Raw genomic sequence first — 27,495 nt, forward strand, 5'->3', positions numbered from 1 at the left:
CTCCCAGACACTAAAAATCCTGGATGAAGGTGGTTTGGGCACACCCAGAGCTCAAAATCCTGGGGACAGGGGGGTTTGGGCACTCCCCGACTCACAAAATCATGGACAAAAGTGGTTTGGGCATATCCAAAAATCTTGGGAACGGGGGTTTTGGGGACTCCTAGCCCCAAAAAATCCTAGGAAAGGGGGGGTTGGAAACATTCAGACCCCCAAAATCTGGGCAACACAGAGGTATGGGCTCTCCTAGACCCTTAAAATCCCAGAAACTGAGTGGCTTGGGGCACTACCAGACCCCAAAATATTAAAAAAGAGGGACTTGGACACTCCCAGACTACAGAAATCCTGAGAACAGGGGCTTTGGGACACACCCAGACCCTCAAAATCCTGAGAACGGGGGGGTCGGGACACGTCAGCCCCTCAAAACCACCAGAATAGGGGGGTTGGGAACACTGACACCCTAAAACTCCTCAGAACAGGGGATTTGGGCAATGTCAGCCTCCCAATAACCCAGGAATGTGTGTTTGGGGTCTCCCAGCCCCGAGAAATCCTGGAAAGAGAGGTTTGGGTACTCCCAGACCCCAACTTTTTGAGGAGGGAGAGGTTGGGGGGTCCTGGAAAGGCACTGGGAGGGAACTGGGAGAGACTGGGATGCAATGGAAGGGACTGATGGCACTGGTCCCTGTCACTGGTGTCACTGGTGTCACTGGTGTCACTGGTCCCTGTTATTGGTGTCACTGGTCCCACTGGTGTCACTGGTCCCTGTCACTGGTGTCACTGGTCCCTATAACTGATCCCACTGGTGTCACTGCTGTCACTGGTCCACTGGTGTAACTGGTGTCATTGGTCTCACTGGTCCCCGTGACTGGTGTCACTGGTCCCTGTAACTGATCCCACTGGTCCAACTGTTCTCATTGGTGTCACTGGTCCCACTGGTGTCACTGGTGTCACTGGTGTCATTGGTCCCTATAACTGATCCCACTGTTCTCACTGGTCTCACTGGTGTCACTGGTCCCTGTTATTGGTGTCACTGGTATCACTGGTCGCTGTCACTGATGTCACTGGTCCCACTGGTGTCACTGTTCTCACTGGTGTCACTGGTGTCACTGGTGTCACTGGTTCCTGTTACTGGTGTCACTGGTGTCACTAGTCACAACTCTGGGGGTCTCTGGACAGTCCCTGGGGGTCCCCGGGGGTGCTCAAACCGGGCTGCGCGACTCCCAAAATCCAAGAGGGACAAAGATCCCTCCCAGACCAAAAGTGCCAGGACAGAAATCTCCTCCTGCCCACGGAGTCTGGGACCCCCTGACCCCCTGCCCCCCCCAGCCCCTTTTCTCTCCCCACTTTTCTCTCCCCCCCTTTTCTCTCCCCCCCAGCCCCCCCAGCCCCTCCCCGTGGCCTCGGGCCCAGCCGGGACCCCCCCGATCCCAACGGCCCTCAGCCAATCCCAAAGCGCCCACGCCGCCCGCGCCCAATCCCAGTGCACCGCGCTGATGACTCATCAGTCGCCGGCAAGACCAGGCTCCAACACGGCCCCAAACCGGCGCCGGCCTTTGCCCTCAGCCAATCCGAGCGCGCCCAAAAAGCCCCAAAACGGCGCCGCCCGGCTGGTTTGGGGCTGTCAGCAGCTGTCCGGCGCTGGGCATGGAGCGTGTGCGGGGAGCTGGCGCTGGCGGGGGCCGTGCTGGCGGTGCTGGTGGTGCTGGGAGCCCCCCCGGCTGCGGGCGAGGAGCTGTCGGGTGAGCGGGGGGTGGGAAAGGGGGGTCCGGGGTGGCCCCCTGAGCTCCCAGCCTGCTGTGGGGGGCTGGGGGATGATGGGGGGGGACGGGGCACCCCCTGACCCGTGTCCTGCACACACAGGGGTGTTCCAGAGGATGGTAAAGTCCGAGTGTTACTTCATCAATGGCACCGAGCGGGTGAGGTTCGCAGAGAGGCACATCTACAACCGGGAGCAGTTCGCGCATTTCGACAGCGATGTGGGGATCCATGTGGGGGACACCCCGTATGGGGAGATCCAGGCCAGGTACTGGAACAGCCAACAGGAATATCTCGAGTACAAACGGGCTCAAGTGGACAACTACTGCCGGCACAACTACAAGGTGTTCACCCCGTTCAGCGTGGAGAGGAGAGGTGAGTGTGGGGCAGAGCGGGTCCCCTCGGCCCCTGCCCCGGGAATGACCCTGGAGCCCCTCAAACCCTCCCTGGGAATAACCCCAGACCCCTCAGCCCTCCCTGGGCCCATCCCCGTGCCCTTTGGCCCCTCCAAGTTCTTCCCAATCCATCCCAGTCTCTCCCAGTCCTTCCAATGCCCCCTACTCCTTCCTAGTCCATCCCAGTCCATCCCAGTCTCTCCCAGTGCCCCCCCCCCGCGTCTCCACCCCGCTGGGGCCACCGAGCTCACGCTCCTCAGCCAATCCCAGTGCGCTTCTCTGATGACGCTCCAGTTGCCAGGCAGACCCAAACCAAAGAGTTCCCTCACCACGACTCAGCCTCCCAGTCCCGAGCGCTTCCTTCCCAGTCCACACCAGTTACTCCCAGTCCAGCCCAGTCATTCCCTCTCCATCCCAGTCACTCCCAGACACTCTCGATCCATTCCCGGACCCTCTCACTCCATTCCCAGTCGTTCTCACTTCACTCCCACATCCCCCAACTCTCTCCCCAGTGCCCCCCCCAGCCCATCCCCTTCTCCCCAACTCTATTACCAGTCCCTCCCAATGCCATCCCAGTCCCTCCCAGTGCCATCCCAATCCCTCCCAATGCCCTCCAAGCCCTCTGCCCTCCCTCCCAGTGCCCCCAGCTCAGCCCAGTGTCTCCCCCGTCCCTCCCAGTGCCCCCCAGCGTGTCCATCTCGCTGGTGCCGTCGAGCTCCCAGCCCGGCCCCGGCCGCCTGCTCTGCTCCGTGATGGATTTCTACCCTGCGCCGGTGCAGGTGAGGTGGTTCCAGGATGGGCAGGAGGTGCTGAAGGACGTCGTGGCCACCGACGTGGTCCCCAACGGGGACTGGACCTACCAGGTGCTGGTGCTGCTGGAAATCCCCCCCGGCGCGGGGTCACCTACAGCTGCCAGGTGGAGCACGTCAGCCTGGAGCACCCCCTCAGCCGGCACTGGGGTACGGCCCGGCCCCCCCAACACCGGGGGGGCAACTGGGGGCGACTGGGAGGGAGTTTGGTGGGTGCTGGGGGTGCTGGGAGGGGGGTGGGAGGGTCCTAAAGGGGCCGGGAGGGTCCGGGTGGGATCCCTGGCGGGGCTGGGAAGGGACTGGCAGGAGGTTTGAGGGACCCCCGAGTGGGCTGGGGGAGAGCGGACCGGGCTCTGTGGGGTGCCGGGGGGTACGTGGGAGGAGGTTTTGGGGGTGCTGACCCCCCCGGCTCCCCCCAGAGATGCCACCAGACACCGTCCGCAGCAAGATCCTGGTGGGGGTTGGGGGCTTCGTCTTGGGCTTGGTCTTCCTGGCGCTGGGGCTCGGCTTCTACCTGCGGGAGAAGGTAAAGGGGGGTCCCCAAAGGGGGGTCGTGTCCCCCCCCTTGCTCTCCCACAGCCTCTGTGCCCCCCCTGCCCCCCCCTCCCCTTTGCTCTCACCCCCTTTTCTCTCCCCACAGAGCTCCTGAGCCACCAGCGGCCGCAGCCCCTCCCCGTGGCCACGGGCCCAGCCGGGACCCCCCAAACCCTGCGCTCATTTGGGGGGGTCGCCTGTCCCCCCCTTCCCTGCATTTCTTCCCACACTAACCAGCTGTTTCCAGTGTTCCCAGTAAAGCTTCTCAGTGCTCTGCAGTCCTGTTTTGGGGAGAAGTGGGGGGGCTCAAAAAATCCTGGGAATTGGGATGGTTTGGGCACTGCCAGACATTAAAAATCCTTGAGAAAGGTGATTTGGGCACATCCAGAGGCCAAAATATTGAAAAAGAGGGGTTTGGGCACTCCCAGATGCTAAAATTCCTGGGAACATTGGGGGTTGGGGCACTCCCAGACTCCATCAAAATCCCGGGAACTGGGGGTTATTTGGCACCCGTGACCACCCAAAACGTCATTCTAACGTATCCAGGACACCCCAAACCCCATCCCCAGCAATCCGGGAACCCCCAAACCCCACCTTGGACCCCCCGAGGCCCGGGCGGGGTCAGCAGCAAGAGCAGCCAATGGGAGCGAGTGCAGTTGTTGAGTCATCAGTTGCCGGGCAGACGAGTCCCAAACTGAGCCCCGATCGGGCTCAGCCAATCAGAGACCGCCCTGAGCTCGTTTTTTGGTCAACAGGGGCACTCCCAGAGCCCCAGAATCCTGGAGAAAGGTGGGTTTGGACACATCCATACCCTAAAAATCTTGGGACCGGGGTTTTTGGACATTCCCAGCCCCCCCAAAAACCAAGGAACAGGGGGTTTGGGAACATTCAGACCCTAAAAAATTTGGGAACATGGGGGTATGGGCTCTGCTAGATGCTTAAAACCCCGGGAACAGGGGGGTTTGGGCACTCCCAGAGCCCAAAATATTGTGGGAAAAGGGGGTTTGAGTACTCCAAGACCCCCAAAAATCATGGAACGGGGGGAGGGGTTTGGGCACATCCAGAGACCAAAAATCCTGGGAACAAGGGGGTTTGGGGTACTCCCAGACCCCCAAAATCATGGAAAAATGGGGTTTTGGCACTCCCAGACCCCAAAACATTGGAAAAGAGGGGTTAGGACACTCCCAGACCCTAAAACTCCTGGGAACAGGGGAGGTTTGGGCACTCCCAGACTCCCAAAATCCCGGGGAAAAGGGGGTTATTGGGCACCGGCGGCCACCCAGAACATCATTCCAACGCATCCAGATCACCTTAAATGCCAGCTCCAGGGATTCGGGACCCCCTCAAAACCCACCTTGGACCCCCCCCAGCCCTGGGGCTGCCGCGGGGGCCCCCAACGGCCCTCAGCCAATCCCGAAGCGCCCACGCCGCCCGCGCCCAATCCCAGCGCGCCGCGCTGATGACTCATCAGTCGCCGGGAAGACACCTCGAAAAAAGGGCCCCAACTGCGCCCTCAGCCAAGCCCAGCCCGCCCCAAACCCCCCAAAACGGCGCCGCCCGGCTGTTTTTGGGCTGTCAGCAGCTGTCCGGCGCTGGGCATGGAGCGTGTGCGGGGAGCTGGGGCCGTGCTGGCGGTGCTGGTGGTGCTGGGAGCCCCCCCGGCTGCGGGCGAGGAGCTGTCGGGTGAGCGGGGGGGGCGGGCAGGGGGATGGGGTGTGAAAGGGGGGAAGAGGAGGAAAAAGAGGGTGTGGGAGCCCTAAAAGTGACTGGGAGGGGGGTTGGAAAGCCCGGAGTGAGTGGGAGGGGGGTGGGAGCCCCAAAGTGAGGGGGGGTGGGTCTGGGGATTGGAGGGACAGTGGGAAAGGGGTGGGAGAGGGGGGAAAGGGGGTGTGGAAGAGCAGGCACGGGGGTGCCCTGGGGGTCCCTGGGTGTCCCTTGAGCCCTGAATCGGTTCCCTGGGGCTCTGGGGGGGGTGTCGGATCCGCAGTGGGGTGGTCCCCAACCCCCCTGTCCGTCCCCAGGGGGCTGATGGGGGGGTTCCCCCAAGCCAAGAGCCGGTGCTGGGGCGTCCGTGGGGCAGAGGGGGGTGGGAAAGGGGGGTCCGGGGTGGCCCCCTGAGCTTCCAGCCTGCTGTGGGGGGCTGGGGGATGATGGGGGGGACGGGGCACCCCCTGACCCGTGTCCTGCACACACAGGGGTGTTCCAGTTTATGGCAAAGTCCGAGTGTCACGTCATCAACAGCACCGAGCGGGTGAGGTACGTGCTGAGGTACATCTACAACCGGGAGCAGTACATGCACTTCGACAGCGATTTGGGGGTCTATGTGGGGGACACCCCGCGTGGGGAGAACATTGCCAGGGACTGGAACAGCAACCAGGTATGGATGGAGATCATGCGGGATTTTGTGCAAACATACTGCGGGTACAACTACGAGGTGTCCACTCCGTTCCTGGTGAACCGCAGAGGTGAGCGTGGGGCAGAGCGGGTCCCCTCGGGCCCTGCACCGGGAATGACCCTGGAACCCCTCAATCCTTCCCTGGGAATTACGCCAGACCCCTCAGACCCCCATGTGCCTGTCCCGAGTCCTTTTGCCCTATCCCAGTTCTTGCCAGTCCATCTCAGTCCATTCAAGTCCCCTCCAGTGCTCCCCAGTCCACCCCAGTCCATCCCAATCTCTCCCAGTGCCCCCCCGCGTCTCCACCCCGCTGAGGCCACCGAGCTCACGCCCCTCAGCCAATCCCAGCGCGTCTCTCTGATGACGCTCCAGTTGCCAGGCAGACTCAAACCAAAGAGTTCCCTCCCAGTCCTGCTTGCTTCCTTCCCAGTCCAGCCCAGTCATTCCCAGTCCATCTCACTCCATTCCCAGTCGTTCTCACTTCACTCCCACATCTCCCAGCTCTCTGCCCAGTGCCCCCCAAGCCCATCCCCTTCTACCCTACTCTATTCCCAGTCCCTCCCACAGCCATCCCAGTCCCTATCAACGTCCTCCAAGCCCTCTCCCCTCCCTCCCAGTGCCCCCCAGCGTGTCCATCTCGCTGGTGCCGTCGAGCTCCCAGCCCGGCCCCGGCCGCCTGCTCTGCTCCGTGATGGATTTCTACCCTGCGCCGGTGCAGGTGAGGTGGTTCCAGGATGGGCAGGAGGTGCTGGAGGATGTGTTTTCCACCAACGTGGTCCCCAACGGGGACTGGACCTACCAGGTGCTGGTGATGCTGGAAATCCCCCCCCCGGCGCGGGGTCACCTACAGCTGCCAGGTGGAGCACGTCAGCCTGGAGCACCCCCTCAGCCGGCACCGGGGTACGGCCCGGCCCCCCCAGCACCGGGGGCACACTGGCAGGGGGGCCGGGGGGGAAAGGGGGCAATTGGGAGGGAGTTTGGTGGGTCCTGGAGGTGATGGGAGGGTGTTGGAGGGTCCTAAAGGGTCTGGGAGGGGCTGGGTGGGATCCTTAAGGGGGCTGGGAAGGGACTGGCAGGAGGTTTGAGGGATCCCCGGAGTGGGCTGGGGCAGAGCGGGCCGGGCTCTGTGGGGTGCTGGGGGGTGCGTGGGAGGAGGTTTTGGGGGTGCTGACCCCCCCGGCTCCCCCCAGAGATGCCACCGGACACCGTCCGCAGCAAGATCCTGGTGGGGGTCGGGGGCTTCGTCTTGAGCTTGGTCTTCCTGGCGCTGGGGCTCGGCTTCTACCTGTGGGAGAAGGTACAGGGGGGTCCCCAAATGGGGGTCATGTCCCTCCCCTTGCTCTCCCACAGCCTCTGTGCCCCCCCTGCCCCCCCCTCCCCTTTTCTCTCACCCCCTTTTCTCTCCCCACAGAGCTCCTGAGCCGCCGACGGCCGCAGCCCCTCCCCGTGGCCTCCAGGACCACCCTGGATTCCTTAAACCCTGTGCTGATTTTGGGGCAGTTTCATGTCCCCCCCTTCCCCGCATTTCTTCCCACACTAACCAGCTGTTCCCAGTGTTCCCAGTAAAGCTTCTCAGTGCTCTGCAGTCCTGCTCACTGGAGAGAAGGGGCTGGGGGTGACTTAGGGGGAAACTGCGAGGGGAGCAGAGTTTGAGGGGGGCAGAACTGGCCCCAGGGTGGATCGGGAATGGGGAACCCCCTGAGACCTCCACGTGTCACCCCCTTCTTGGGGGGGTTTTGTGGGGGCATCTGCACCCCAACGGGGCACCGAGTGCACCCCAAGAGGTGCCAGGACCCACCTAAACCCCATAACAGAGGTGGTGGGAATCCCAAATTCAGTGGGAGGGGAGTGGTACCCCCCAAAACTGGATGGGGGCGAGATGGGTCTGAGGAGTGGGGAATGATGTGAAAGGGGTGGGAGAGGTCAGAAAGGTGGAGAAAAGGAGGATGTGGGACATCAACCCCTCTTTCCTCCTCTTTCCCCCCTTTCCCACCATCCCCCCGCTCACCCGACAGCTCCTCACCCGCAGCCGGGGGGGCTCCCAGCACCACCAGGACCCCCAGCACGGCCCCAGCTCCCCACACACAGTGAAGCTTCCCAGTTCTCTGCACTCCTGGTGACTGGTGAGAAGTGGGGGGGATTCAAAAATCCTGGCAACAGGAGGGTTTGGACACTCCCTGACCCCGAAATATCACAAAGGAGGGATGTGGACACCCCTAGACTCCAGAAATCCTGGGAACAGGGAGGTTTGGATACTCTCAGACATTAAAAATCCTGGGAACAGGGGGCTCTGGGCACTCCCAGACCCAAAAATTCATAGGAACAGGGGGGCTGGGAACATTCAGACCCCAAAAATCTTGGGAACATGTGGATATGGGCTCTCCTGGACCCTTAAAATACCAGAAACTGGGTGGGTTGGGGCACTCCCAGAGCCCAAAATACTGGAAAAGAGAGGCTTGGGCACTCCCAGACTACAGAAATCCTGGGAACAGGGGCTTTGGGACACACCCAGACCCTCAAAATCCTAAGAACAGGGGGGTTTGGGACACGTCAGCCCCTCAAAAACTCCAGAATAGGGGGGTTGGGAACATTGACACCCTAAAACTCCTTAGAACAGGGGGATTTGGGCAATGTCATCCTCCCAATAACCCAGGAACAGGGGGGTTTGGGGTCTCCCAGCCCCAAGAAATCCTGGAAAGAGAGGTTTAGGTACTCCCAGACCCCAACTTTTTGAGGAGGGAGGGGTTGTGGGGTCCTGGAAAGGCACTGGGAGGGAACTGGGAGAGACTGGGAGAGACTGGGAGGTGCTAGAAGGGACTGATGGCACTGGTCCCTGTCACTGGTGTCACTGGTGTCACTGGTGTCACTGGTGTCACTGGTGTCACTGGTCCCTGTCACTGGTGGTGTTGGTGTCACTGGTGTCACTGGTCCCTGTAACTGATCCCACTGGTCCCACTGTTCTCACAGGTGTCACTGGTCCCTGTCACTGGTCTCACTGGTCTAAACTGGTGTCACTGGTCTCACTGGTCCCTGTCACTGGTGTCACTGGTCCCTTTTACTGATCCCACTATTCTCACTGGTGTCACTGGTCTCACTGGTCCCTGTCACTGGTGTCACTGGTCCCACTGGTGTCACTGGTGTCAATGGTCACACTGGTGTCACTGGTCCCTGTCACTGGTCCCACTGGTGTCACTGGTGTCACTGGTCCCTATTACTGATCCCACTGTTCTCACTGGTGTCACTGGTCTTACTGGTGTCATTGGTGTCACTGGTGTCTCTGGTCCCTGTAACTGATCCCACTGGTGTCACTGGTGTCACTGGTCACAACTCTGGGGGTCTCTGGACAGTCTCTGGGGGTCCCCGGGGATGCTGAAACGGGCCGTGTGACTCCCAAAATCCAAGAGGAACGAAGATTCCTCTAAGACCAAAAGTGCCAGGACAGAAATCTCCTCCTGCCCACGGAGTCCGTGCCCCCCCTGTTCCCCCTCGCCCCCAGCCCCTTTTCTCTCCCCACTTTTCTCTCCCCCCCTTTTCTCTCCCCCCTTTTCTCTCCCCCCCTTTTCTCTCCCCCCCAGCCCCCCCAGCCCCTCCCCGTGGCCTCGGGCCCAGTCGGGACCCCCCCCCGATCCCAACGGCCCTCAGCCAATCCCAAAGCGCCCACGCCGCCCGCGCCCAATCCCAGCGCGCCGCGCTGATGACTCATCAGTCGCCGGCAAGACGAGGATCGAACAGTGCTCGAAACCGTTCCCGGACTTTGCCCTCAGCCAATCAGAGCGCGCCCAAAAAGCCCCAAAACGGCGCCGCCCGGCTGTTTTTGGGCTGTCAGCAGCTGTCCGGCGCTGGGCATGGAGCGTGTGCGGGGAGCTGGGGCCGTGCTGGCGGTGCTGGTGGTGCTGGGAGCCCCCCCGGCTGCGGGCGAGGAGCTGTCGGGTGAGCGGGGGGGTGGGCAGGGGGGTCGGGTCTGAAAGGGGGGGCAAGAGGGGAGAAAAGAGGGTGTGGGAGCCCCAAAAAAGTGAGTGCGAGGGGGTTTGGAAGGTCCGGAGTGAGTGGGAGGGGGATGGGAGCCCCAAAGTGAGGTTGGGGGGGTCTGGGGATTGTGGGGACAGTGGGAAAGGGGTGGGAGAGGGGGGCAAGGGGCTGTGAGAGAGCAGGCAGAGGGGTGCCCTGGGTGTCCCTCGGTGTCCCTTGATCCCTGGAGCTCTTCCCTGGGACTCTGGGGGGGTCGGATCCGCGTTGGGGGGTTCCCCAACCCCCTTGTCCATCCCCGGGGGGCTGATGGGGGGGTTCCCCCAAGCCAAGAGCTGGTGCTGGGGCGTCCGTGGGGCAGAGGGGGGTGGGAAAGGAGGGTCCGGGGTGGCCCCCTGAGCTGCCAGCCTGCTGTGGGGGGCTGGGGGATGATGGGGGGGACGGGGCACCCCCTGACCCGTGTCCTGCACACACAGGGGTGTTCCAGGAGCTGGTAAAGTACGAGTGTCACTTCATCAACGGCACCGAGCGGGTGAGGTACGTGGTGAGGGTCATCTACAACCGGGAGCAGTACGTGCACTTCAACAGCGATGTGGGGGTGTTTGTCGGGGACACCCCGATTGGAGAGAAGGTTGCCAGGTACTGGAACAGCGACCCAGAATTCATGGAGAGCAAACGGTCTGCGGTGGACTGGCTCTGCCGGCACAACTACGGGGTGTACATTCTGCCTGCCGTGGAGAGGAGAGGTGAGCGTGGGGCAGAGCGGGTCTCGGCCCCTGCCCCGGGAATGACCCTGGAGCCCCTCAAACCCTCCCTGGGAATCACCCCAGATCCCTCAACCCTCCCTGTGCCCATCCCGTGGCCTTTTTCGCCCTCCTAGTTCTTCCCAGTTTACTCCAGTCTCTCCCAGTCCATCCCAGTGTCTCCCAGTGCCCCACCGCGTCTCCACGCGTTCATGTCATCGAGCTCCCGCCCCTCAGCCAATGAGAATACGCCTCTCTATGACTCATCTGTTGCCGGGCAGACCCAAAGCAAAGAGTTCCCTCACCAGGACTCAGCCTCCCAGTCCCGATCGCTTCCTTCCCAGGCCAGACCAGCCACACCCAGTGACTCTCACTCCATTCCCAGACCCTCTCGGTCCACTCGCAGACCCTCTCACTCCATTCCCAGTCGTTCTCACTTCACTCCCACATCTCCCAACTCTCTCCCCAGTGCCCCCCCAGCCCAGCCCCTTCTCCCCCACTCTATTCCCAGTCCCTCCCACTGCCATCCCAGTCCCTCCCAGTGCCATCCCAGTCCCTCCCAATGTCCTCCAAGCCCTCTCCCCTCCCTCCCAGTGCCCCCCAGCTCATCCCAGTGTCTCCCCCGTCCCTCCCAGTGCCCCCCAGCGTGTCCATCTCGCTGGTGCTGTCGAGCTCCCAGCCCGGCCCCGGCCGCCTGCTCTGCTCCGTGATGGATTTCTACCCTGCGCCGGTGCAGGTGAGGTGGTTCCAGGATGGGCAGGAGCTGCCGGAGCACGTGGTGGCCACCGACGTGGTGGCCCCAACGGGGACTGGAGCTACCAGGTGCTGGTGCTGCTGGAAATCCCCCCCCGGCGCGGGGTCACCTACAGCTGCCAGGTGGAGCACATCAGCCTGGAGCACCCCCTCAGCCGGCACTGGGGTACGGCCCGGCCCCCCCAGCACCGGGGGCACACTGGGGGCGACTGGGAGGGAGTTTGGTGGGTGCTGGAGGTGCTGGGAGGGGGGTTGGAGGGTCCTAAAGGGGCCGAGAGGGGCTGGGTGAGATCCCTAAAGGGGCTGGGAAGGGCCTGGCAGGAGGTTTGAGGGACCCCCGGGTGGACTGGGGGAGAGCGGGCCGGGCTCTGTGGGGTGCCGGGGGGTGGGTGGAAGGAGGTTTTGGGGGTGCTGACCCCCCCGGCTCCCCCAGAGATGCCACCGGACACCGTCCGCAGCAAGATCCTGGTGGGGGTTGGGGGCTTCGTCTTGGGCTTGGTCTTCCTGGCGCTGGGGCTCGGCTTCTACCTGCGGGAGAAGGTAAAGGGGGGTCCCCGGGGGTCATGTCCCCCCCCTTACTCTCCCACAGCCTCTGGGCCCCCCCTACCCCCCCAGCCCTTTTTCTCTCACCCCCTTTTCTCTCCCCACAGAACTCCTGAGCCGCCGGCGGCCGCAGCCCCTCCCCGTGGCCTCGGACCCAGCCAGGACCCCCCAGTCCATCCCCACGATGAGTTTGGGGGGTCGTGTGTCCCCTCCATCCTGCTTTTCTCTGACCCCAGCCGGCTGCTCCCAGTGTTCCCAGGAAAGGTTCCCAGTTCTCCCCAGTCCCTGTTATTGGGGGGCACTGAGGGCAGGGGGGAGGGGATCCCTGTCATAGCTTTACTTCTTCTAAAAAACCAAGCAGGAATTTTTCTTTCCCCTCCCCCACTGGAAAAGAAAGATGTTCAATGGGGGAGGGGGCTTTGCCTTGGGTGACTCACACCCCCAAAAGAACTGGCCCAGCCCACATTGCAGGTTCGGAGCCCTCAGAAGGCTCTGGGGGGGTGGAGTTTTTTGCTTTCTCCTGGGGCAAAGGGCAAGGCCCTTCACTTTGGCCTTAACTCAGGCAAGGGGTGTGTTGGAGAGGCTCCGAGGTCCTTTTGTTCTCGGCCTGCTCATCTGGCTGTTTGCTGGTTCCCGTTTGCCTTCGTTTCCTGCACCCTGTTCTGCCCCCAGCCCGGACCTGCTCGGACTTCATGGGAGAGGTTTGACCCCCCTCCAGAGGAACCTTTTGGGGAGGAGGTCGCCCTTTCCCTCCTGCGCTCCCGCGTTGGCAGTGGCGTGTGTTCATCGGCCAAAAGGGGGAATTCCCGGCCACAGCCAGCCACAGACAGCGGGAGTTTTGTGGGAAGAGCCCCTTTTTCTCCTTTTCCACTTTTTCCCCTTTTTGTTCTTCTGCCAATACACAGATATCCTTTAATAAAGAGCTGTTATTTTTCCTTTTTCCATACTGCCTCAACTGGAATCTCTTAATTTCCGATTTACAGTTGCTTAGAGGGAGGAGTTTGGTTTTCCTCATAACTCATCCCCCTCAGCAAAACACTTCAGTCTCATCCAACTGAGACAGAGGTGCTGCCCCATGCTCCTGCCCTTGCCATTGCCCATCCCCACATCCCAGAGCCCCAGCAAGAGCCCTGAGGAATGAGGCAGGCACAGGATCTCCCTTCCCCGGGCTGGGGGTCAGGCCTTGGCCCTTTGCAAGAACAAAACAAAGCCAGATTTATTCAGCATCACAGACCTCGGGACTTTGCTTGTCCCCACCTGTCATCACTGCCTCCAGTTTTCGGCTCTAACTGGAAGCAGGGGACAATTTCTGAGTGCTGGCCCTCAGTGGGACCCATTAACGCCAGGAGAAACTGTGGACTTGGATCTGACTTTGAATTCTTCAGAGGTTTCTTTAACTTGCTCTTTGTCTGATGTTCAGGGACTCATCCCCAACCCCCGAGGGTCATTCAGTGCCTGGGGCTGTGTCTGTGCTGCTGAGCTGGGTCGGGCTCCTGGCACACAGGGAGCTCCTGGCAAGCGAGCAGTGCTGCAGAGAGACAGCTCTGCACAGGAGCAGCTCCTCTGCACAGCCCAGCAGGGCTGAGGGCACTGCTGGAGATTTCTAAGAACAATTTTGAAGAAATCCAGCAAGGCAGGGGCATCCTGAAAGGGAAGGATCCTGTACTTCCAGTGTTCTGCTTCCGGTTCCCAGGGACGGGCAATGAGAAAGATCAATTCATGTCTCCATTCAGGAGGAAGCATGGAAAATCCAAAGCTGTTCTTCTCTGAGGGTAATGGTGCAGGGAGTGTCAGAAATCAGCCCCCTGGGCCTCACAGGCAGCAGCAGTGGTGCTTTTCCAGCCTCCTCAGGGTTGCTCTGCTGTTGCCATCAGAGCCTGCCCAGACAGAGGTGCCTCTGGGCACCAGAGTGCCCTGTGCTAGGAGGGCTCTGCAGGGCAGAGCTGAGCACCCAGGGCTGGGATGGGCTCTGGATGCACTGCCAGGGCCCAGCCCTGGGCACAGGGAAGCAGCTGCTGGCAGGGACAGCTCCAGGCAGCAGAGCCTGAGCACTCCTCTGCATCGCCCTCTGCTCAGCTGCACAGGGAAAGAGGGAAGAGTTGGGCGGAATTGATTTTGCAAGTGGAGTCTTCACAAAAACCCACTTTTTTTTTAAACATCTTTGAAGTGGATCATCCACCAAGAGAGAGGTGCAAATAGCACAGGGAACCTGTGTGCTGAGCAGCAGGTCACTTGTGGGCAGAGCAGCTCCCCTGAGTCTGCACTGGGGCACAGGGAGCCCTTTGGGACCTCAGAGCTGTCCAGGGTTCAGGCTCAGAGCAATGGGGAGGGTGAGAATTCCTGCCCGGTCAAGGAAAGTGCTCTCATTGAGCAGCACAGAGCTGAGTTGAACAAAGTTCCCCCAAAGAAATCCAAAGAATTTGGAGGAGATTGTAAAGCAGCAGAGGATTGACTCAAGGCAGCCCTGTCCTGACTGTGCTGCCTCTCCTGTCCCCTCCCCAGCATGGGACGCGCAGAGGCCGCCCGGCTCCCCCCAGCCAAGGCCTGCCGGGCCCCGCCAGCAGCACTGGAAAAGACACGGAGCAAGTTTGCAGATGACCCCAACCTGGGAGATGCTGCTGAGTCCCTGGAGGGCAGGGAGGCCCTGCAGAGAGACCTGGACAGATCCCAGGGCTGGGAATCACCACCCATGGAAGTTCAACAAGGGGCAGTGCCGGATTCTGCCCCTGGGATGGGGCAACCCCAGATGTGGGGACTGAGTGGAAATGAGAGGCTGGAGAGAAGTGCTGGGAAAGGGCCCTGAGGGTCCTGGGGGGTTCCCACTTGGCCAGGAGTCAGCAGTGCCCTGGCAGCCAGGAGGGACAACCCTGTCCTGGGGGCATCAGGCCCAGCATGGCCGGGCCAGGGAGGGGATTGTCCCGCTCTGCTCTGCCCTGGGGCGGCCTCACCTCAATAGTGGGGCACTCTGGGGGGACACAATGGAAGGAAGAGATGGAGCCAGTAGAGAGTGTCCAAAGGAGGCCACCAGGATGGGGAAGGCTCTGCAGGGGAAGCCAAAGGAGGAGCAGCTCAGGGCACTTGGGGTGTTCAGCTGCACAAGAGGAGACTGAGGGGAGATCTCATAGCAGTTGCAACTTCCTCAGGAGGGGTAGAGGAGGGGCAGGCCCTGAGCTCTGCTCTGGGGGGACCAGGGACAGCCCCCAGGGAATGGCCTGGAGTTGTGTCAGGGCAGGGTCAGGTTGGATGTTAGAAAGAGGTTCTTCCCCCCCAGGGTGGTTGGCACTGAACAGGCTCCCCAGGGCAGTGGGCACAGCACCAAGGCTGACAGAGCTCCAGGAGAGTTTGGATGATCCTCTGGGGCACAGGCTGTGACTCTTGGGGATGGTCCTGGACAGGGCTGAGGGTTGGACTTGATGATCCCTCTGGGGTCCCTTCCAACTCGCACATTCTTTCATTCTGGGATTCTGTAACACCCCACCTTTGCCTGCTTTGCTGCTTCTGTGAACCACGAGTTCCTTCCTTGATTGTTTCTTTCCTTTCCTTGGCTGGTTTCTCTCCTTTGTAGTTGGTTACACAGATGTTTTCTAGGGCACATTCTGGACAACCACTGCTGGTTCAGTTGTGTCTCAGAGCCCGAGATCAGCCTTATGGAGCCAAAGGAACCCTGGGACACTGCGGAACCTCATGGGATCAAGGGACCATCGTGACACTGCGGGACCTCATGGAATTAAAGGAACCCAGGGCCACTGTGGAGCCTCATGGAACAAAGTTGCCAGTGTGACATGTGGGGCCTCATGGAATCAAAGGAGCCCTGAGACCTTTGGTACCCTCATGGAATCCAGTGGCCTTTGTGACCCTGTGGAACCTCATGGAATCAAAGGGCCACTGTGACACTGCAAAACCTCATGGAACCAAGGGGCCATTCCAGAATCACAGAATCAACGAGGTGGGAAAAGACCTCTGAGCTCATGGAGTCCAAGCCATGACCCAACCCCACCCTGTCAACTAGACCATAGCCCTGAGAGCCACATCCAGTCTTTTCTGAAACACCTCCAGGGACGGTGACTCCACCCCCTCCCTGGGCAGCCCATTCCAACACCCAGTCACCCCTTCTGGGAAGAACTTGAACCTCCTGTCTGACCTAAACCTCCCCTGGTGCAGCTTTAGGCTGTGCCCTCTTGTCCCACTGCTGGTTGCCTGGGAGAAGAGACCGACCCCCCCCCCGGGTCCCCCTCCTGTCAGGGAGTTGTAGAGAGTGAGAAGGTCCCCCCTGAGCCTCCTTCTGCCCAGGCTCAACAAGCCCAGCTCCCTCAGCTGCTCCTCACAGCACTTGTGCTCCAGAGCCTTCAGCAGCCCCAGTGCCCTTCTCCAGACACGCTCCAGCACCTCAACATCTTCCCCAAAGTGAGGGGCCCAGAACTGGGCCCAGCACTCGAGGGGTGGCCTCAGCAGGGCCGAGCCCAGGGGCAGAATCCCTGCCCTGAAGGCAGCTCCCTGCCATCAGCTCTGCTGCAGCCCTGCAGGGCTGTTCTGCTCCTTGTCCTGCAGCTCCACCATTCCCTGCTCCCTGCAGCCCTGGTTCCCTCAGCCTTCCCCTGCCCAGCCAGACCCCCTTGTCTGGCAGCAAGAGAGCAGCCCTGGGCAGCCCAGGGATTGTCTGGGGCCCAGAGCTGTCTGCCACAGCCTCCAGCATCTCCTGGCTTGCCTGTGCCCAGCCCTGCTGCCCTGCCAGGAGATCCCACGGTGTTTCCACTTGCAATGGAATGGGGGACCTGCTCCCAGGCTTTGCAGGCCCTTCTGTCCCTTCATCACCCACCTGATGATTCAACCAAGGCTCTGTGGGATGATTGTCAGTGTTCTTGAATCACGGCATGTGCCAACCCAAAGACATTTTCAGCATCTCTGTCCTGCCTTGAGATCAGCTTCTCCTCCAGCACAGCCCCTCAGGGGCTGCAGAGACCCCTCGACAGCAAAGGCCTCTCCTGCCAGGGCTGCAGAGACCAACCCAACTTTTCCCTGGCCTGGGGGGAAGCGTTTCCCCTTTCTGGGCTGTCCCATTGCCATCTGCCCCTCCAGCACGTCTCTGCTCCAGCCCAGCACTTGCACACATCGGCTCCGGGCACTCGGTGCTGCTGCTGGGAACGAGATCATTTTCTGATTCCTTTAAATTAATGGTGTTCATTAACTTGTTAGTTAATTGCTTTAGTGAATCATAACCAGAATATTCATCCTAAACAGTGGGTTAGTCTTAAGTCACTATTGGCCAGCACTTAGCAAAGTTTGTCATCACCTGCTCTTGTGGGAACAGGCTTGGGAAAATTATTGCAACTCTGAGTTTTGCTAAACTAGCCCTGATCTGCTTCAGTGAACAAAGCCTGGGGAGAGAGATGGATTGCTGAAAGTGGACACAAGGAACGCAGAATTTACAGACCACAAGGACATGGTGCAGGAACTAGAAGATAAAGAAGAGATAAACAATGGCCATATAATAGGTGTTGGAAACTCACTACCTGGGAAAAGGGTAATAAAAAGCCTGAAAAATGGGGACTAATTTGCATGAGAAGTGAGAAGTCAATAACCAATAGAGGATAGAATACTAAATACTAAGGAGGATGATGGAATTTAGAATGCCCTTTAAATTCTTTCTTTGCTAAAAACATATAAATAAGTGAAAAGGCTGGGGGGGGCAGGGAGGGCTGGAGTTATCCCCAACACACCCCCTGGCCAGAAGAAAGTGGTGCCTGACTTGCTGATACAAAAAGGACAGAGTTGGAGGGTTTCATTTTTCCCATTTGTGGCTGCAGCAGGAAGAGCAAAGTCTTCTCCTCTGGAAATGTTTCTTCCCTCAGGGTGTCTGGTGCACATTGCAGTGGGCACACAGGGGAATGCTGGGCTGGAATGGGTTTGTTTCCAGGTGGCCTGCACAGTATCCCCTGGCACAGGGGTGGCCACGAGGCAGGGACCAAAGGGCAGGGAGGCCCTGCCCCGTGGCCAAAGCACAGGAGACACCGACTCTGAGCTCATCAGCAGGAGAGTAAAGACTTCATCCCAAAATTCTCACTGCTCCCTCCAGTAATGCAGGAAAGCCACTGCTGGAAATGGGGGACTCTTTTGGGTTAGTTTCCTAAAAGACTTCAAGCTTCAAATCCTCTTTAAAAGTGGTCAGGAACAAGGGTCTCAGCCTTCTTGGGGCTGTGACAGACCAAGGGAACACAAAGGGTCTGAGGAAATGCCCCTTTTGCAGGACAGAGATGATGCCCAAAGCTCAGAGGTGGGCTCCTGAAAGTTGGTGCCATTAACTGCCCTTGGGAAGGAAAGCCCCCAGCCCCAGTGTTTCAGGGGCAGGTGACAGGGTGCCCAGGGCAGGCAAAGGCCAGCAACAGGTTCCTGTGCTGGCCCCTTTTGGGTGGGAGCAATCCCTGACAGAGTCAGGCTGGCAGGTGGCATCCAAGGTTTGGAGGTGGCTCCCGGGGGGGATGACAGTCCCTTTCCTTGGGAAGGACAGCACCCAGCCCCAGTGCTGGGGGGCAGAGGAAAGGTTTCCCAGGGCAGGCAAAGGCCAGCAGCAGCTTTCTGTCCTGGCCCTTTTAGCATGGCAGCAATCCCCAGACATATCCAATTTGGGAAGTGCTATCCAAATTTTGGAGCTGGGCTCCTGGAAATGATGGCAGTCCATGTTTTTTCCAAGGACAGCATTTGGCCCCCATGCTGGCAGTGCAAGTGACTGACTGCTGAGGGTGTTGCCAAATGCTCTGACATTGTTGAGATCAATCAAACCCTCTAACACCATGGGTTTAGTGTGACAAAGCAAGGCATTGCTTTCTTTGCTGGCTGTGTATGTGGCCAACAACAATGCTGCCTTCACACAGACAGCAGTACATCACTTTTGCACCCATTTACACATTTTTGACAAAGAAATTAATGTTCATCAGTTCCAAATGGCACAATTTCATTGTTCCATTTCATTAATTAGTATTGTAGCCACTCTTACTCTGTTGTTGCTTATGCTAATTAGTTCACACTTTTACTCTTTTTTAGCATCTCTTTCCTCCAGTGGTCATTTTCCCCCACAAATGCTGAGCCTTTGTTCATCTTCCTCCTTACCTGCTGCTTTCTGCAGAAGGCCCTTGTTTCCAGATATCCAGGCTCAAGAACACATCTTTCTCTCCCAGGCTTTGTTCCCTGAAGCTTATCAAGGGTAACTCTCACAAAACTGACAGTTCTAGTGCTTTTCCCAAGCTGTGTTCTCTCCAAAGTAGCTTGTGAGGAATTGTTGCTGTGTGCTGGCTAAAGGTGATTTATGGCCTAACACCCCCTCTGTGATTAATGGAAACAACGAATCCAAAGGCAAAGTGGGCCCATGGAAAGATTAGGAAAGTTCTCTAATTTCCAGGAAGGGCCCCGTGCTGCCCCCAGACTCTTGGCTGTGGCTCCTTGGGGCGAGTGTGTGATTGCCCCCGAAACTGGGACTCAAAGGTTCCCCTTTGCAATGGTGCCCGTCTGTGCCTGGTGCATTGGGAGAGGCCTGTGCCGAGGGCAGAGCTGGAGAGCCCCTGTGCTGCTCCAGGCCTGCAGAGCTGCCTCTTTGCCTGCAGCCCTTGCCAGCTGGGAGCGGGCAGGCCTGCGGGCTCCCTGCCTGCTCTCCAGCCTCTCCCGTGCCTCGGGCGCTCCAGCCCCGGCCCACTGGGGCTCCGCTGGCCTCGCTCCGTGGTGCCCGTGTCTCCTGCCCCTGGGCAGCCCCAGCCCACCCCGCTGGGCCATGGGCTGGCTTTGCCCACAGCCGGGAGCTTGGAGAGCCTGGGGGGAAAGCTTCTGCCAGGGGGGTCCTTCCCAGGCCTCCCGTCAAACCAGGCGGGGTCTCTCCTGGGAGCAGGAATTCTCCCTTGCTCAGCAATTTTCCAGGGCCTTTACAGTGGAAGTTTCTGGCAGGGGAGTTCCAAAATCAGGAAGTTTCTGAATGCTTTTCAGTTGGAGTAGTTGTCACATAAGTGTCCAGGTTTTGGAGAAGAGATGCTGAACAAGGGCCCTCTATATCCAGCTGTAAATACTCTGCTCAACAGACAAGGTCAAGTAAAGTTCAAGCTCCAAACAAGCACCAGAGACCACCAAGAGGCCACCAGAAGACCCCCAGTGACCAAATAAGGACTTTGGAAGGACTTCAGAAGGACCTCCCTGAGCTAATTCCCATGGGTGTGATCTTTGTGAGGGAAGGAGTGAATATGTAAGACATTTGCTGGATATGTAAAATTGTGAGTAAATCTCAGCTGTGCTGGGGGAGAACGGGGCACACTCATGGTTGGGGGGAAGATCCTCCCATGGGTGAGGGGCTGATAACAAAGAATGGCTGCCCACTCTTGCTCCCAAATTGAGCCTTGGGGGTTTCTTTTCTGCCCATTTATGGTCCCACCATGAGGAGACAAGTGATCCTTGCAGCCCTGGGCCCTCATTGCCTCCTTGACCATGCTCAGCAGCCTGGGAGGTTGTCACAGGTTTACTTGTTCAAAAAAACCAGTCAGGGAATGTTTCTTTGCCCTGCATTGCTGTAAGGGGGGGATGTTGAACGGGGGAGGGGAGTTTTTGCCTTGGGTGATTGACCCACACAAAAGAACCAACCAACATATCCACATTCCAAGCTGAAGACCCTCCAAAGGCTGTGGAGGGGTGTGGGGTTTTTTTAACTCTCTCCTCAGAAATGGGAGGCACTGCCTGGAGGATGCCACTTGCCCCTGCATGGTCCCAGTTGCTCCCAGGATGATCCCACTATGAGTCCAGTCACCCCCAGTATGATCCCAGTAAATTCCAGGGGATTCAATGAATCCAGTTTGATCCCAGTTGTCCCCAGCATGGTTGCAGTGCCTCTTACATACTCCCAGTAGTATTGCAGTCACTCCCAGGATGATCCCAGTATGAGCCCAGCAGGGGCCCAGCTGCTCCCACTCTGATCCCAGTTGCCCCCAGTGTGGTTGCTCCAGGATGGATCAGGAATGGGGACCCCTCTGTGCTCCCCCCTTGTGTCACCCTGTTCTGGGGGAGCTTTGGGGAGACATCTGCACCCCAACATGGCATCCAACGCATCCCAAAGTGTGCTGGGACCCCCTTAAACCACCCCACAGCCCCCAAGGAACCCCCAAACCCACTCAGAGTCTATCCAGGACTCCAACTAACCCTTTTTTGGGGGGACTTTCATGGGCTCTGGTGTTACTGGGAGCCTCCCCCGTTGCAGGCGAGGAGCTCTGGGGTGAGAGAGGGTGTTGGGAAGGGGGGGTCGGTGAGTCAGAGGGGATAAAAGGGGTGGTGGGACCCCAAATGAGTGAGAGGAGAGTGGGACCCTCAAAAGTGAATGGGAAGGGAGGCTGAGAATTGGGGGCTGATGGGAAAGGGGTGGGAGAGGTCAGAAGAGTGGGGAAAAGGGGAGGGTGGGACCCTAAAACTGAGCATGAGGGGGCTGGGGACTGGGGGAATGATGTGTAAGGGGTGGGAGAGGGGGAAAAAGCGGGGGTTGACACCCCAAAAGTGATCTTGGGGAGGCTGGGGATTGAGGGGACCATGGAAAAGTGGAAGGAACAGGGAGAGGGGTGGAAAAGGGGGGGTGGTCTGGAGGGATGGACGGTCCCATGGGGGTCTTTGGGCACTGGGGTTGGGAAAGGGGGGTGGTCCCCCTGAGCTCCCAACTTACTCTGGGTGCTGGGGGCTGCTGGATCCAATCTCAGCCTTGCATTGTGCTAACAGCTGAAATTTAGAGCAATTCTAGAGGGGTGACTGAACCACGTTTGTCCCCCAGGCTTTAATGATGGCAAATCAGATCTATTGATAGAAAATGAATTATTTATTTTTGCAAATGATGACACAAAAGGTTTTAGTCAGAATTATTTACTGCACAATATATACACTAAAACGACCAGTAGTACAGGATAAGGTAGGACAGGGCACTACACTAAAGCAATTGTTGAAGCAATTCTACTAAAGCTGGCAAACAAGCAAGAATTCTTAATGAGAGATGGATGTAACTCCCCCAGACCAGCGCTCGTGGGGAGATCTCTGCTCTCAACCTCCAACAGTGACCTTGGGGGGTCCCCAGCCAAGGCAGGAATCTCCACACACCCCCAAGAAGGGTTCTGTTGGAAGAACCTGCCCCTGGGAAAGGGGACTGGCCCTTTCTGGTAGAAACCCAGGGACTGACAGTCCTTGGACTCCAGGGCTTCCCTCACCATCAGGGGCTTCATTTGGGGTCAAACCAGTCTGGGTTCCAACATCTCCTGGCATGTCCTGGCCCCCTCTCAGCTCAGCACTGACCCCTTTGCAAATGGGGCGTTGTCTTGGGGCCATTGCAGGGGGGATGTCCTGCCCCAGTGTCCCAGTGTTCCTTTAATTCCCAGAGGCCCTGCAGTGTCCCAGTGGCCCCTTGATTCCATGACCTTCTGAAACACCTCAGGCTTCCTTTGGTTCCATGAGGCCCCCCTGTCACAAAGGCCCCTGGATTCCATGAATTCCGCAGTGTCACAAGGTTCCTTTTTTTCCATGGGGCCCTGCAGTGTCCCAATTGTGCCTTGATTCCAGGAGTATCCAAATTCTCCCCGGGTTCCTTTGGTTTCAGGAGGTCCCGCAGTGTCCCAGCGGCCCCTTCATTCCAGGCAGGCCCAGGGAGACGAAGGCAAAGACGGAGCCCCGACCCCCGTCAGCATCTTGGGGGGGGGGAGGGGGCAGGACCCGGGAAACGGCGGCGGCTGCTGGGAAGGGACTGGGATGGACTGGGATAGACTGGGATGGACTGGGATGGATTGGACTGGACTGGAATGGACTGGGATGGATTGGGACAGACTGGGATGGACTGGGACACCAGGATACATCCGGAACCAGGACTGGGACCCAACAGGACCCCCCGGGAGCAGGATCTGAGCACACTGGGACCCTTCAGGACCAGAACTGGGGCAACAGGGATCATATTGTGAGCAACTGGGACCACACTGAGGGCTACTGGGAGCAACTGGAGGCCACATAGGATATAGTGGGAGGGCCTTGGAGTCACTGGGATCATACTGGTGGAAACTGGAATGTTATTGGGGCATCTGGGAGTGACTGGGAAGGACTATGAGCATGCTGAGGGCTCTACTGGGATATACTGGGAGTGTCTGCAACCATGGTGGGGGTGACTGGGACCATACTGGGAGTGACTGGGACTACGTGAAGGGGGAATAGGACCAGGCTGGGGGCAACTGGAAGGAACTGTGAGTGACTGGATTTACAATAGAAGCAACTGGGATTGACTGGGACTGTCAGGAGGGAGGACTGGGATCATACTTGGAGTGACTGGATCTGTGCTAGGGGCAACTGGGAGCAACTGGGACCATGCTGGGGACAACTGGGACCATACTGGGATCACGGTGGGAGAAGCTTGGCCCATGCTGGGAGCAACTGAGACCACACTGAGGGTGACTGGGGTCATACTGGGATCATACCAGGAGTGAGTGGGATCATGCAGGAGGTGATTGGGATCATCCTGGGAGCAACTGGGAGTGCACTGGGGATGACTGGAAGTGGCTGTGAGCAACTGGGATCCTGCTGGAAGCTTCTGGGGGCAACTGGGAATGAGTGGGACCACATGGAGGAAACTGGGAGCAACTGGGAGAGACCAGGAGTGACTGGGATCGTCCTGGGACCGACTGGGTGCTGAATCCAAAAAATCGGTCCGAGAAACTGCTCAGAGACTTTTTTATCTTTAAGCAGCAAGGTATTTGTTTATTCAATGTTGGGAGCAAGCCAGCTCGCGCTGGACAAACTTACTCCAAGGCTTCACACAAAATCAGCATTTTTATACAATCTTCAGCTGTGATTAAATGCATATTCAAGTGATTCCAACATCTATCTCTGCATATTAAGAATAGGCGGAGTATAGGTGGAGCTCAGGCGGGGCTTGGGGTGGTGCTTCTCTCGGCCCTCAATCCTGAGGGGACTTCCACTCTTCCTCCATGGCTCTGGGGGCTTCAACTCATCTTCCTCAGCTTGACCTTCCTTCTCTTCCATTGTTCTTGACCCGCTCCCTGAAGCTCGGAAAAAGCCCTGGCTCCCGGCCTATTCCTCCTATTCCAATGTCTCCCTGATCCTGCTGTCTCTCTAATTTATCCCCTCTAGGCCTAGGACATGTTCCTGTACTATTCTCTGGAGCTTTGCTCCAGTAAGTGGAACAGAATGAGCACAGATGGTCTTGGCTGTTGGGAGCTTGTTAGCAGGCCCAAATTTCTTAGTGAACTCTTTTGGGCCTGGCCTCCTGTTTCACCAGGGACACAGCCCGGGCCCGGGTGTTCCCATTCCCATTCCACGGGTTTGCATTCCTGTTCCAGGTGTTCCCATACCATTCTAGTTGTTCCCATCCCACTTCTGTTTTCCCCATTCCCAGTTCTTGATGTTTCCATTCCCATTCCCGGGGTCTCCATTCCCATTCCTATTGTCCCCATTCCCATTCCAGGTTTTCCCATCCCACCTCTGTTTTCCCTATTCCCATTCCAGGAGTCTCCATTCCAATCCCAGATGTTCCCATTCCCATTCCTGGTGTCCCCAACCGGCTCCCAATGTTTCCACTCCCAATGTTCCCATTCCCAACCCAGGTGACCCCATTCCCATTCCTGATGTCCCCATTCCCATTCCAGGTGTTCCCATTCCAGGTGTCTCCATTCCAATTCCAGGTGTTCTCATTCCAGGTGTCTCAATTTCAATTCCAGGTGTTCACATTTCCATTCCAGGTGTTCCCATTCCCATTCCTGGTGTCCCCATTTCCATTCCAGGTGTCTCCATTCCCATTCCAGGTGTTCCCATTCCAGGTGTTCCCATTTCCATTCCAGGTGTTCCCATTCCCATTCCAGGTGTTCCCTCCCCATTCCACGTGTCCCCACTCCCATTCCTGCTGCCCCCATTCCCATTCCTAGTGTCCCCAGTCTGCTCCCAATGTCCCCATTCCCATTCCAGGTGTTCCCATTTCCATTCCTGGTGTTCCCATCCCATTGCTATTGTCCCCATCCCATTCTTTATGTCCCCATTCCCATTCCAGGCATTCTCATTCCCTTTCCAGGTGTTCCATCCCATTCCAGGTGTCACCGCTGACATTTCCCCTGCTGGTTTACCATTAAACCAGCACACCAGGTCTGTGCCCAACGGGGGTCCCTGTGGATCATCCAACGCGGGTCCTCCGATGGCTGATGGAGTTGGAGCAGCGGCCGAAGCTCTTCCCGCAGTCGGGGCACTTGGGGCTTCTCTTACCGGTGGGTCCGTTGGTGGGAGGTCAAGGAAGAGCTCTGCGTGAAGCTCTTCCCACACTCCCCACAGTTGTGGGGCCTCTCCCTGATGTGGAGGCGACGGTGGGTGTAGAGGGTGGAGCTGTCCCACATTCCCTACACGTGTCGGGCTGTTCCCCAGTGTGGATGTGCTGGTGGCTGAGCAGCTTGGTGCTTGTGCTGAAGCTCTTCCCACATTCCAAGCACTTGTAGGGCCATTCCCTGGTGTGGAAGCAACGGTGTTTGCAAAGGCTGGAGCTGTCCCTGAAGCTCTTCCCACACTCCGCACACGTGTAGGGCCTTTCCCACTGTGGATCATCTGGTGTAGGAGCAGGTGGGAGCTCTGATTGAAGCTCTTCCCACATTCCTTACACGTGTAGGGTCGTTCCCCAGCGTGGATGCGACGGTGGTTGCGGAGGTGGTAGCTCCGTTTGAAGCTCTTCCCACACTCCCCACATATGTAGGGCCGTTCCCCACTGTGGATCATCTGGTGGCTGAAGAGGTGGTATCTCCGTTTGAAGCTCTTCCCACACTCTTCACACCTGTAGGGCCGTTCCCCACTGTGGATGCGACGGTGGCTGCGGAGGACGGAGCTCTGCCTGAAGCTTTTCCCACATTCCCTACACATATAAGGCCGTTCCCCACTGTGGATGTTCTGGTGGCTGAGGAGGTGGGTGCTCCTGCTGAAGCTCTTCCCACATTCCAAACACCTGAAGGGCTTTTCCCTGTTGGGAGGCTGCTCAGGGACCACCAGCTCGCAGCTCCACCTCAAGCTCCGGCCGCCTTCCCGGCACACGCTGGCTCTTTCCTCCTCACAGCCCCCTGGGCTGGCTTTGGAGCCCCTCCTGCGGGGGCATCTCCGGCCCTTTTCCTCCCCGCTGCCTTCCTGCGCTGGGGAGCCCTTCAAAACGTCCTCTCCCACCAGGCTCTGCCGCTGGGATTTGTCCTCCGCGCTCTCCGGCCTCACCTCGGGGCCTGGGGCAGGAAGCAACAAGGACAGGCAGGGGATTTACCTCCGTCCCACAGGGAAGCCCAAGGACATCCCCCCAACTCCGGCCCCGGCAGGACGGCCACAAAAGACCGACCCAAAGGGGCACTGACTTCCTCCTCACCTGCCTGGGGGCCCGTGGCACCTTCCTCTTCCTCGCAGCTTCCTCCTCCATCCAACCAAGATTTGGGAAGCAAAAATCCTGATGGGGGGGAAAACAAGGGGTGAGCGCATTGCCTTGGGGGTTCCTACTGCCCAAGTCCAGCTCTAGGACTCACTGGGCATCTTGTGCCCATAAAAACCCCCAAAACAACAACATTTAGCCCAAAATCCCCTCCCAGGAGTTCCCCCTCTCTGCTCTCTGGGGTTTGGGGGGTCCCCCCTGTCTGGCCTGATGGCACTTCTGCCTGCATTGGGGGTCCCCCTTCTCCAGGGTACCGGGGGTCCTGCGGCTCCGGGGGGTTCCCACTCGCCGGGGTCCCCTTTAGTGTTTCCAGGGGGGTCCCAGGGCTCACTTCTCCCCACTCTGCCTCCCGGGGCCGGCCGACCCTCCTCTCTCGGCTCCCACCCTCGCAAACCTCTTGGCGCTCTCGGCTCCCACCACGCCTCAAGGCCCCCTCTCCTCTCCACACTCCAAGGCCTTCCCCCTCTCCGGGACCCCCGCTTAAGGGGCCCGGCGCTCCCTCTCTGCTCCCCCCCCTCCAGCATTCCGGGGGTCCCCCAGCTCCGGGATCGCCCCTCTCCGCTCTCCCCACTCTGCGGCTACCGGGGTTCCCCCCCGGCTCTCACGGGGGCCCCCAAACCGCTCTTGCCCCCCCCGCCATTGCCGAGCGACCGCCAGGACCTTTTGGCTGCTCTTCTTTGTGCTCCCGCTCGGCTCCTCCCTCGGCTGGGCCGCCGCTTTTGGCGGGTTTCCTCCTCCGGGATCCACCCTCTGCAGCCCTTCCCCCCCTGGTCCAGCCCCCTTCGGCCCCCCCTTGCCCCTCTTGGGCCCTCCTTGGACCCCCCTTGCCCAATAAGTCTGATTATACAGACAAGCAATTGGTTTTAAGCCACAAAACCCAAATGTAGAACCCAGCACCCTGGGCCATCAACAAAGTGCTGTTCCTTGGGCCCCCCCGAGTCCAAAGAAAAGGGAGAGGGAAAAACCTGCTGGTGGGAGAGCTGCTGCAGTCTGGTCAAAAGTGGGGATTGCAGTCCAGTTGAGGATGGTGGTCTCAGGCTGGTTGAGAGCGGTGAGCTGCAGCCCTCCTCTGGATCCCACGAGTGGTAAAAAGGTTCCGAAACTCCAGGTTTATTTATTCTCCAGTTCAGGCAGGAATGCCCAGTCCTCCCCTCAGAGCGGGGAATTC

General features: G+C 58.9%; 3 protein-coding genes and 1 pseudogene across 3 annotated transcripts in view; 3 read left to right on the top strand and 1 right to left on the bottom strand.

Annotated features, from left to right (window-relative positions):
• The window catches only part of LOC135404423 (zinc finger protein 501-like), a 127,466-nt gene that overhangs the window by 58,898 nt on the left and 41,073 nt on the right, over window positions 1-27,495 (top strand). The gene's annotated exons all lie outside the window — the stretch shown is intronic.
• On the top strand, window positions 1,780-12,409 carry LOC135406252 (uncharacterized). The gene is given in 10 exon segments (XM_064640682.1): window positions 1,780-2,127; window positions 2,826-3,026; window positions 3,029-3,106; window positions 7,076-7,182; window positions 9,461-9,519; window positions 9,592-9,815; window positions 10,328-10,597; window positions 11,230-11,390; window positions 11,393-11,513; window positions 11,781-12,409. Coding segments are annotated over 10 exon segments (2,082 nt in total). The 5' UTR covers window positions 1,780-1,808; the 3' UTR covers window positions 12,323-12,409.
• Window positions 5,050-6,906, top strand: LOC135406253 (class II histocompatibility antigen, B-L beta chain-like). Its single transcript, XM_064640683.1, is given in 5 exon segments — window positions 5,050-5,173; window positions 5,686-5,955; window positions 6,503-6,705; window positions 6,707-6,785; window positions 6,899-6,906. Coding segments are annotated over 5 exon segments (645 nt in total). The 5' UTR covers window positions 5,050-5,088.
• Window positions 24,908-27,495, bottom strand: part of LOC135404433 (zinc finger protein 239-like) — a 352,167-nt pseudogene continuing 349,579 nt past the window's right edge.

This window comes from Pseudopipra pipra, chromosome W (assembly GCF_036250125.1).
Source record: "Pseudopipra pipra isolate bDixPip1 chromosome W, bDixPip1.hap1, whole genome shotgun sequence".
NCBI lineage: Eukaryota > Metazoa > Chordata > Aves > Passeriformes > Pipridae > Pseudopipra > Pseudopipra pipra.